General features: G+C 32.1%; 1 protein-coding gene across 1 annotated transcript in view; it reads right to left on the reverse strand.

The window, feature by feature from the left end:
• Nucleotides 1-2,549: 2,549 nt before the first annotated feature.
• The window catches only part of SP3 (Sp3 transcription factor), a 55,575-nt gene continuing 45,468 nt past the window's right edge, over nucleotides 2,550-12,656 (reverse strand). Inside the window, exons 6-7 of the mRNA XM_046658165.1 lie at nucleotides 7,270-7,466; nucleotides 2,550-4,287 (exon numbers count right to left, since the gene is read on the reverse strand). Of these exons, the coding sequence (XP_046514121.1) occupies nucleotides 3,971-4,287; nucleotides 7,270-7,466 (514 nt within the window). The 3' untranslated portion in view covers nucleotides 2,550-3,970. The remainder of the gene's footprint in view (nucleotides 4,288-7,269; nucleotides 7,467-12,656) is intronic.

The following is a 12,656-nucleotide window of genomic DNA, read 5'->3' on the forward strand; positions in this document are numbered from 1 at the left end:
ATTTAATGTGCATTTTTCTAAGACGACCTATGATCCCAAAAAGGTTAGGAATCACTGACAAAGATTAAATTCTGAACTTTCTGCAATTTAACAAACCCTCCTCCAAAAACTTTCCACTCCATCTCTCACATAATCCCCTATTATCCATAAGAAATCACACTGTACTTGTTAACACTGTTCCCTCGGCCTGACTTTCCCCAACTTCTCCACGCAGAATTCTCTCTTTTCTAAGTTACTAGAACACTGTATCTGCCACTAGGATATATTTATCACAATCTACTTGATTATATACAAATCTATCTGAACAAGGCACGGGGCCAAATCAATGTATCTTTGTGTCTCCATCCCTAAATAAAGGAGGTGATTTCACTAAAATATCAAATCTTGTTCCCAAGATATCAACCAATTTGTTTTGTTCTCATTATCAGACAACAAAAGACTTACTACTCATTCATGGCAGAAAGTTTTAAACATACTATTTAGTGAAACAAACAGTTTTTACATTGAAAACAATTCTTACCAACTTAATTAAAACAGAAAAACAAATTGTCTAACAGGTAACATGACCAACATGTTAATTTATATATTTCAAAATCAAATGTTATTAGCCCCAAATTTCAAACAATATTGAATACAATAAAATTTTTAATAAAATAAAATTGTGGGATCATGAGCAGTCAGTATTAGGATCTGAATTACAATTAAGATACTCAGGGGATGGCTCTATTCAAGGAGTGTTTATCAAAGCCATTTGAGATGTTACAAAATACATATATACTCTCCACCTCCAGAAATATAGATTTAGTAGGCAAGGATGAAGCTAGGCCTGTGGACATTTTAAAATACTCCCAGCATTTTCTGATGAGTAACACTAAGAACTATTTTCTACGAAATACGTTTGACATGCCTTCAACTTATATGTACATGTATTTTTATTACTAAAGCATTTTCATGATTTTGAAATATCTTAAGCATTTTTACTATTTAGCCCAAAGTTACTTACAGAGCATCTTTTTGCAATAGGCGTACTTTTAAAGCTTTATGTGCTTTTTGATTAATTGAATTACTTCTCAAAGTCATTACGTCTCAATCTACAGAAAACAAAATTTTCTTAAGTGATATTTCCTTTAAATTGAGGTATACAGAGTATAGACATCTAGTCCACTGGATGAGAATGTTCTGATAAATAAGAATTATTTGTACATAAATATACTAAATATGCACTAAGTCTAGCCTTCGAAAAAGTAAAGCAATTGATGAAAACACCTATTAAAGAGTATACTTACACTAAGAAATGTTATATTCATACACAATACTAATAGATTTTATAATTAGAAAAAAATGGCTGCGGGGTAATTCTTCAAATATGAAGTTTCCAGGGTCTCTTCAACATTTTTTAATGCAAAAATAGGAAGATTCAAGTTAACAAGGCTGACGTTGAACTAACTTTGATTTCTTTCTTTGGCTGAAGATCCAAAGATCACTGGTATATATTCCTGGTGGGCACTCAAAAAATCTAACAACTTACTTAAATAATCTTCAAGACTACTTACTTTCTTCATTGCATTCATGCTCTAAGAACTGATAAAATATGCTTAGAAGCTCATGGACCAAAAACCCTCTATAAACTTACTATGAAATTTCAATATTATCTAAAAACATCTCTACTATCACACTCTAAAAAGTTGTTTAAACCTCTGATTTAATGGATATTTTGTCAAATGGGCAACCTCTTCACACATCCTAAATAATAAAAACAATTCTAAAAATTATCTAAAGGAGTTTGAAGATTCAAATCCTTGTAACTTCAAAATTGTATATTCCATTGATTAGCTTCTATAATTCCAAGTAACACTTCCTGTTCCACATCACAAGCTTAAGTCTCACATTTAGAAAAACTGTGTTTCTATGTGTATCTACAGTTGTCCTATGCATTCAAAGATATTATTGACAGTGTCAGACTGGGTCTGGAAAACAGACAATGGAAATCTTTACTCCCACTGTACACATGTGGAAAGTAATTGGATTTCTAATTTAAAAAGTCATATCAATATTCTGTTAATTTTCCCTTTCCTCCTATCCAGCCTTTATCATAATTAGAGATATATAAATTCAAAACATAACCTTTTCAAATAACTCTTGACACGGCTGCCACAGCTTGTCTTATGTTATTATTTCCAAGAATCTTCATGTAAATTCAAGTTTTTGATAAATCAAAATATTCTGCATTGTCTTAACAAGGGGACAAAAAAGAAAAAAGAGGTTTGCAAAATAAGGTTCTGCATTGATAAAATTGATAAGAATCAATGTGGGCTAAGAGTTAAAAGAATTTTTTCAAAACCTGTATATAAGCAGCTCATTCTTAGGTGAAAAATTCATAATCTGTTAGTGCCTCTTCCTTTTTTAAGTAAATATACCTGTTTACAGTAATTTCAGTGTCTGAAATCAAGAATCTGCAAACCGAAGGTAAGTTGAAGAAAAACGAACCACACGGATTTTCTTACCCGATTACCACTGCAATATTTTAAATGCATAGGAATACAACAAACTCAAAAGAAAAAAAATAGTGTTTTATTAACTACCACACTGTTATAATACACTTTAAACGTACAATAAGGTAGCCTTTAAATTTGAGGTGGTCTTAAGAATAACAAATGAACAGAATTCCAAATTTTTGAAATAGGTGAACTGCTGCAGTATAGGTATACATTTAGGAAAATTGTATAGCTCTTACAAGACCAGCGATGAAACTTTATTTTGTACATTTTTTAATAATTGAAAATATAAACAATAATTAAAAAATAAAAAGAAAATACAGCGTAATAAAAAAACATACATTTCTCAATTAAATGTACTGGATACATATAAATTTTAAGGGAAGAAGCAAAAAAGGAAAATGGTTGATATTTAAGTGCAGACTGACTACCTAGACAAAAAAAAAAAGACTTAAAAAAATATCATAAAACTTCTAGTTTTCTATGACTAATATCCATATGGTTGGAGTATCGTCACTATGGAAGTGATTTTGTTATGTTTGCATATGTTATACTTTACTGGTAATTTACATGATGGCTTTTAAGGCCCTGGCAGACATATGGTTTTTGGAAACGAGATTGGATAAAAAAAAAAATCACTGCTAAGACGCAATACACCTTATGTTTTGGTCCTCCAATATTCAAGAAAAGGGATAATTCACTATAACATTTTCTTACCACCCAAATGCCTCAACCTATACATTTTAAACTTTTTTAAACATTGGTTATATTGCCCAACTTCGTTATTGAAAGAATTATTAACAAGACATTATTTTGGCAAATTAAATCTTAAACATGGCTTTTCAACAGGATTTAAAAGGTGACTATCCCTAGAGTTCCATGTTAAAATGTAGTTTTCAAAATCTTACAAGAGTAATGCTTAAAATATTGTACATAGTTAACCTAATTAAAATAATTAGCTTCAAAATGACAAATTGATAAGCTAAGTAAAGCCTACACTATGTAACATTTGCCTGGAAACTTGATTTGTCAGTTATGCATAATAAAAATTCCAGTCATCAAGAAAATTACAAAAATTTTTTTATCATAACATGATTTCTTTCACCCACCAACTTTTTTATCTTACAATAGATAAATACCAACATGTTCTCATTTTTACACTAAACCACACAGGATTGATGCATTTGGTTAGACTACCATTCGCATTGTTAAATTCAATTTTCTCTTTATATAACTTGGTAAAATTTCATTTCTTCTAGATTCCAAAAGTACCTACAAAACCCATGCAATTTTACCATTTTTAATATACTATGGAATATCATACAAAGTAAGGCATTTCAGTGTCATGTATAACCAAGTTACTGTCAATCCAAAAATTTTTGCACATCAATAAAAAGATATCTAAGAACTTAGGAACAATATTCTTCTCACTACTGTATAAAAATAACCACAATGAATAAGTATTTGTGTAATATTTACTCCATTGTCTCGTTTCCGGAAACTGTGACAAGCTGTAAAGGTATTTCAGTGTTGGTAAGGATATCTTGATTGCTGGTGGTGGTAGTATTAACAGTTCCTATCCCTGAAACAGAACCTTGTTGAATATTTGCAAGGATAAGTGTTGTTCCTCCTGCAGTAATCAAAGTATCATCTCGTGCAGCTTCCACAGATGCCAGCACTGTACTGCTAGAGTGAATACCTTTTTTATTCTGATGTGTTTTAATATGTTTGGCAAGGTGGTCACTTCTCATAAAGCGTTTTGAACATTCTGGACAAACAAATTTCTTCTCACCTGTTAAGAAAAAAATTAAATTACTTACTTTTTAAAATTCAACCTTAATAGACTGATCATTCCCTGAGAAAGAAAATAACCCAACACTGACAGTACAGGGAGCAGAGTTCAATAAAAATTGTATTAGTTTCATGAGCTGCTTCCCCCTGCAAGATCTCTCTCACAGACTATTTTTCCTCAAAATACATGTCATCTTTACTTTTTGATGAAAAACAACCAACTTATTAAATTACAGACTGATATTCAGATAAGACTGTAATGCCTCAACTATGCTAATAATTTGTTTTGAAACATGTTACAAGATACTAGCTAAAAAATAACCATCGGTAACACATTCTTTAAAGTACACTGTTTTAAGTTATATTTAAGATATTAACATGTCATATACACGATACTAAAGCTTCAACTCTTAAATCTCAATTCAAATAACCAGAGTACTTTTAAAGCAAAGATGCAAGCTTGAGGTTCAATAAGATTGAGTAACCCCAAGAATAATGGAGATGGCTAGCTGAATTGATTTCAGCTAGAATAATCAAGAGCAAGTCTAATATATCATGACAAAAAAGTTAATAAAACCCTGAGGTGAGGTCTAAGTTTATTTTCCAGCACGAATAAAATACTTTTTTAAAATACAAAGGACAGATGGAACTTCTATTATGAAGACCAACTGTGTAAGAGGATTATTGGAAGAAAAGGCAAAAGGTCAACCAAAAAGGAATCCAGAGAGAAATCAAACAATAAACAAATCTAATATTTTCTTCAAAATATCTTACCTATCTCTCGTGCCAGCACCTCTACTCTAGGTAGGTCCTCATCAGACCTCATACCTGAACATACTGCAATGACATTCTAGTCTGTCCTTCTCCAATCTAACAAATCAATGCTGGACAAATCTTCCTTAGATCCCAAATTTTACTGCGGTACAAAACTTCACCATCGTACTAAGTGGTAGGGGAATGCAAGAGTAATTTGCAGATAACTAAACAGTTTAGATTCTCTACTGCCTAACTTACAGGGACCTCTATAATGTGGCTCAACCCTACTTAACAGAAATGTGTTATATAAAATCTCATCCTCACTCAAGTCAAATGGTCTCCCACCTCTTCTATTCACAGTATTGTTTTTTTCTGAGAAAGTATTTCCCAAAGATACTCTTGGAACACTAGTCCTGAGAGATACTCCATGGCAAAAGGCACAGTGATCAAAAGAGGTTGGGAAATACTACACACACCACACACTCCCCTCCCCTGCCCCAACTTAGAGATGCACGATGCTCATTAACATTCAACTAAAGGTCCTAAGAGGTGCTGCCTTGAAGGTACCTGTAGTAACCCTCTTTTAACCCAGTGTTTCCCACATTTATTTAATCAGACCTTTTTTATCCTTTTACATTACTCCTTTTTATATACTGATCAAATTCCACTAAAGAAAATTCTGTTACAGGGCCATCTTAAGGTCTACTATCCCAGCCCACTGCCCAACAATGCCTTACTATCCCAAGTAATAATAATCTCTGCTTCTGAGCATACTTCATCTACTTTCTTATATTGTTTGTTGCAGTTTCAAACAAGTTAATCTCACGTGTCTACCTATCTGATAAGTGAGACAGAAACTAAAACAAGTAGATGGAAATCCTACCATTTGCAACAACATGGATGGACCTTGAAGGCATTAGGCTAAACGAAATAAGTCAGACAGAGAAAGACAAATATGGTATGATCTCTCATATGTGGAATCTTTAAAAAATAAAAAACTCAGAAACAGAGATCAGATTTGTGGTTACCAGAGGCAAAGGGTGGGGGGAGTGAGAACTGGAGGAAGGTGATCAAAAACACAAATTTCCAGTTATAAGATAAATAAGCAGTGGGGATGTAATGAACAACATGACGACTATAGCTAACACTGCCATGGGGTATACAGTTGTCAAGAGAGTTAAGAGCTTTTATCACAGGAGAAAATTTTTTTCCTTTTTTTCTTTTTATTGTGAGAAGATGGATGTTGGCTGAACCTACTGTGTAATCATTTCACAATATATGTAAATCAAACCATCATGCTGTATGCCTTAAACTTATAATGTATGTCAATTATTTCTCAATAAAACTGGGAAAAAACCAAACCAGTAGAGCATCTAATATGCATACTACTACATACTTCAGAGGCTATTTTATATATTTAAAGCTAATGTAGGAGGTGTGAAAGAAGAGTCGGAGACAGCTTATCTGCTTAATCTAACAGAGAACTTGGACTTGAGTCCAGAGTTAGGGGACTTCAAAATCCATATTGTTCTCCATTTCACTATACTTCTTTCTTCCTTCTAGGCTCTCTAGGGACTGTATGTATTTTTCACTTCTTCAGTGCTGGGAAGAGACTGACAAACACCTTGATTATTTCATGGTAGCAGGAGAAAACTACCTCTAAGTTATACTAAGTTAGGATTCAGTTTGAGTTATTCCTAGGTCCGTTTCATGTAACAACCACACAATGCTTTGTAAAAACAATTAAATGAGTCTTGACATCAATGGAGCCTTGGTTACTCCTCAATGAAAAGTCTTTTGCTTACCTCACAGATATTAAAACAAGAGAAAAGGTGAAATACCTGAATTTATCAGACGAAAAGGAATTATACTTTATTATAGTGTTAAGGAGGAGGAAGAAAGAATAAGACAGAATAAGAGGAATAGCAGACAACTAATTTAAAACCTTAACATAACAAACAATAATAGCATAAAGTGGCTTAAGACATTCAATAACATCAAAACAAAACAAAAAGGTTAACCAAAGTCTATATGAAAATATTATTTTACAAAATACTGGCTTGTTGGAATGAGTGTTTTTAAACTGGTGTTACTGAAGATAAAAAATTTGACATAATTGGTCATATTTTAAAGATTCAGTTCAGTAAGTTATACTACAAAAGAAAATTTCAAGGTAGTATGTAGCCCTGTAATTCATTTTTGTCTGTTAGAAGTAAATATTAGTAACCTGTATGTGTTCTTCTGTGCCTCTGTAATTCATCACTTCGAGTAAATCTTTTACCACAGAGCAACCAGTTACAAACAAAAGGACGCTCCCCAGAATGCCAACGCAGATGAGCTCTCAGATGTGAGGTCTTCCCATAGACTTTACCACATCCTGGTATATGACAAATGTGTTGCTTCTTTTTCCCAAGATTGGTACCTCTAAAAAACATACACAGAATAATATACACTTACATGAAAATATTCACATGGACATTACCACTTATATCATACATCCCCTCCTTGAATTTCAAACAGAAGAAATTATCACCATGAGGTCAATCATAAACCAAGACCATTTAAACACAAATTAAATAAAAATTTATATATCTCAAACACGTATTTTATACATTAATTTTACTCCAGAATTAATGTGATTACTGTCCAAAGGTAAATATGCTCAAGAATTATAAAATTTAAAAGGACACTTCATACATAAAGAATGTATAATAAAGCTATTTATTATTCTGTCAGAACCATTAACAAATTCTATGCATAGGCCCAATCCAATTAAGTTAGCTGTATAGAAAACCATTTAAATGGTCTATTCAAAGTCATGATGTCAGCTAATTTAAAAAGTAAATAAACCAAGAATGAATGCATAACTAATCACAGGTACAATTAAAAGGTAGATAGGCACCTTAAGCAGACTTTAAATTAACATCATTTAAACAGATTTATTCATATATTTGCATGGCCACACTCTTAGAGAAAATCAAGGAAAAAAACTAGACAAAGCTATTGTCTTAGCTCCCTTAAGCACTGTATGAAATAAATACAAATGAAAATTATCTTTACCCTTAAAATCCCCTCCATATTAACCATGCAAAGATACTCAAAATTATACATCACAGATAAAATACAGTTTCTCCACATCGCAAAATTTGACATTTGTTACATTTCAGTATTTGATACCAAGAACAGGGCTTGGGAGATACGTGCTTATTTGGTGAACATAGGTATCTTAGCATAAGCAAGAAGAAACCTTTTTTGATTCCAGAACTGACAGTCAAATAGTACTAAACACTACAGAAAATGTTATTACTCAAGCTTTAAAAAAAAATTAGGCTAGTAACTGAAGAAAAATAAATGAATTTATAAAAAACATGACATTCTGGACTCATTGACTGTCAAAATTATATCATACAAACTTTGCAATATTTCTCTGAAATTTAAAAAAGGTACATTTAAGATCCCCCCAACTTCCCCTCCTCCCCCAATCTCGTGGTCTAGGTACATACAACCTGTAAACCTTCCATAAACCTGCAAATCCTCCTGTATATAATACACCTATCGTTTTTCAAATTTTACTGGAAAAATGCATATTTCCCCACATTTATATTTTAATGTACTCACACTCAGTAGCATGTGAAATTGCCATAGGACAAACAGTGCTAAACGGTGCAGTGCTGGCTGTTAGATGCCATAGGTGTTCTGAACAGGGAGACATCAATGTGGGCTCCAGTAGTTAGAGAAGACTTCATGGAGGAGGTGGGTAGGATTTAGATAGAAAGGAGGGAAGGCATTCCAGGCAGAGGAATAGCATAAGTAAAGACAAGGAGGAGTCATGCTGTTGTCTCAAGGGCAAGGATGTCATAATCTAAAACAATTCTAGTTTCTGCTCCAGTCCACCCCCAATTTCTACAACTCTCTTCAAAGAGCTGAGTTGAGTGAAACAGGTTTTTCTGGCTCACCTGCAATGCCAAAGTCTTAACCAAAGGCAGTATTGTTTCCATTTAATTTAGCTTTTTAAATTTTATTCTTAAATAGCCCTAAGAAAAAGAGCAATGTTCGTGGCTATTGGTGTACAAACCAATTTTACATATTGTGTTCACCATAGCAATTTCACAGAGAACCCAATTCAGTTCACTCTTGTACTCTTGATTTCTTGCCTCTCTTCTAAGCTATCACTCAGGTGAATCAACGTGCTTTTATAAACTCAAAAGTGCCCTTTTACTAATTTAGCAAAATCTAGCTCGAGAGCACTAACAAAGCACAAGATTACAACAAATTACAGCAACTCATCTGCATTCTCAAAGAACCAAGAAGTCAGGGGAAGATATTTTCAACTGAATTGTAAGGAAATGAGAAATATTCATTGTTTGAAAATGGGATAGAGGCACCTAAGAAAGAAAAAAAATTGAGACAGGGGCACACACAAATATGTTTTAATTTAAGGGAAAAGCCCAATACCCAGGTCCAAGTTTCTATTTAAAAAGGAAATTTTATTCAAGATAAGATCTAGATATGCTAGATAGGAATTTATGGCATGTGATCTGAAAGAGGACTGAAATGAATTTCTCAAGAAAATTGAGATGATAAAAGATTTAGTCATAAGTTTTCTTCTTGATTTACAAAATTACACCACTAATAACTATCATATAACCCAGAAAAACTAACAATTTTAAGTTTCTATTCTTAATTGCTTAAAGTGTTCTCAACAATAATGCCAAAATACAGTGACACAGAATAAATAAAGCTAAATTCTGGGTAGACGGATTAAGAAAACTAAGTCGAGTTTTTCTTTTGCTTAGGATGGGAGAAACAGGACACAAACTGAAATGCTGACAGAAGAGAAAACAGATTTTGCAAAATAATTTTTAAAATATGGAATGATATTTAATCCACACAAAACCTACATAACAATAATCCCTTTAGAATTTATCTTACTTTATTAAAATTACTGTTCTTCTACTAGAGTAAAAAGTTTCTGAAGGTTGGTTCTGCTTAATAAATATTGGTTAAATGCCCAAATGAATATAATTATTTTTATATTTAATTTTACACCTTGCTCAAAAAGGTAAACGAAGAAAATTTAGTTCTCTGAAGATGCCACTTTCACATATTTTTTTAAAGAGAATATGGCTGAGAAAAAAATGCCAATATTCTAAAATTTTTAAACTATCACCTATCTCACCTTTGCAGAACACTGTGGAATATTCTGGCTTTACTACTATATGTTATGCTCCTATTAATTAGATGCAGCAATTGTCAATGATACAATTATGCCTATCATATACACTAGTTGAACTGTGTTCAGATGAGCTCTAAGAAATACTACAGTTTTTTTCTGAAGAGCTTCAATTTTTATTGCTTAGAGTAAGTAAGGTATTAAAAAGTGAGCTCACAAAAATTCTAGAAAAAATAAAAGTATTTTTATAATCCTCAGGATAGGGGGAACTTAATAGTATGATAACAAAGCATCTCATAAAGACTAACCAACTAAAACTTCCGTGCTTAAAAAAAGTTTGCAAACTTTAAGTGATGGAACTCTTTACTTGTGTAACGAGGCATTTTGCAAACCACTGACAAAGTTGAAAGGCAATATAAAACTGGGGAAAACATATCTGCATGTATGACAGAGTTAAACATATAAATTAACAGATTCACAAAAGAGAAAAGAAATTTTAAAATGGTAAAACATACAAAAAATGTTCAATCTCAAAAAGTAACAAAAAATATACTACGTAAAACAATATTGAGGTATTATTTTTCTTTCATCTGTGAGACTTTCAAAGGATTTAAAAAATAATAAAATCCATTGTTGGCAAGGGTGTGGGAAAACAGATACTCTCATACACCACTAGTGGGGCTACAAAACTCATAAACTGAAACAGCCTTTCCAGCAGATAATTCCTTTGATCTAACAATTCCACTACTGCCAACTTACACTGATGAAATAACCAGACAAATGTACAAAGATGTATGTGTAAGGATTAGAATGACAATAAATTCTTCCCCAAAATGTTAAATCCTTATACATCCATCCAACAGAATACTATACAGCGATAAAAAAATTGATGTAGACTATACAGACTTGGAAATACGATCACAAAAATTTTCAAATTAAGAAGAGTAAACATGTAAAACAGTGAGAATAAGATCATTCTACTTTAAAATACATGTGAAGCCTGGAAGGATATATTACAGTGGTTATCTTAAAGTGGGCTGGATTTTGGTATTCTTTTAATACTCTTCTATATTTATGAATTTTTATGAGCATGTATTAGTTTAATAACATAAATTTAAAAGATTTTCATTTTAAAGAAAAGAATAAATAAAACAGAGGGTAGACCTTAACCCTCAAATTAGATTTGATTTTCACCAACGATTTATCTTTAAAGTTCCTCTAAAAATGAGAGTAAATTTCAAAGTTATTGCCTAACCAGAATTTCACACTGAACCAAAACATTTCAAAGAATAAATAAAATTTCAAACAACTAATTACCAGTAAATACAAATATCTAAGGATCAGATGGAGAAGCAAATCCACTTGGGAGGCAGGACAGTATAGTGGTTAAGGTTCTGGAGTAAGAAACGGGGTCCAAATCCCAGCTGTGTGTGTTTGTAAGAGTCACTCAAGCTCTCTGTGCCTCACTTACAAAACTGTCTAGAACACAGTAAGCTCTCAATGTTAGTAGTTATTAGTCAATACTATTATTGCGAACGGCCAATGTGCAAATCAACTAATAAGAACAACATGAAGGCAAGGCTCTATTAGATCAAGCCCATTAACTATATTAACAGTATTTTTTGTCTATTTAAACCTTGCGTTTCTGAGAGAAGTACGTTAAGGCCTTTCACTATGACTGGGGACTTATTTGGCTAGTATGTCTTCAGAGTTCTACCAGTTTTTACTTTATATATTTCAAAGTTGTGGGGAAAAGGTACCTTGACTATTAACTCTTCTTGGTGAAAACTTTATATTACTAAGAAACATATCCCTACCTATCCATTTGATGATTTTCACTTTAATCCCACTTCATCTGAGATTAACATTGCTATCCAAGTTTTCTTTTTATTAACATTCACCTAATAAATCTTTTTCCACCCTTTTATCTTCAACATTCTTGTGCCAATTTATTTGAGATGTTCCTTATAATCAACATAAGGCTGCATTCTGTATCTTAAAAATATGATCTGAGTCTCAATTTCTTAATTATTAAGCTTAACCCATTAATATTTAATGCAACTACTGATCTGATTTGAGTTTATTGCTGTCATGTTATTCTGTCTTAATGTCATTTTTAAAAACAGTGAATTGAAATACTATAGTTCTGATTTTTTTAATTCTATCATTAAAGGCTTATTATTCATTTCTGTTGAAAATGGAAAATACTTATGCTTATCAACTATTTCTGAACTTCTTATTTTTATATAACTGCCATTCTAAGAATCAACTTTTTATGTTGAATCTCATTGCTGGTTTGCAAATAGGCTAATTTCTGATATGGGCCTGCAAAATGGCACCTGTTACAGTTTTTGTCTTTTTTTTTTAAGCAAACTAAGTAACTTTAGTTTTAAAAAATGCATTTAGATCCGAAAATTCAATTTCATGTATTTTGTTCTATT

Source organism: Equus quagga, chromosome 4, assembly GCF_021613505.1.
Source record: "Equus quagga isolate Etosha38 chromosome 4, UCLA_HA_Equagga_1.0, whole genome shotgun sequence".
Classification (NCBI taxonomy): domain Eukaryota; kingdom Metazoa; phylum Chordata; class Mammalia; order Perissodactyla; family Equidae; genus Equus; species Equus quagga.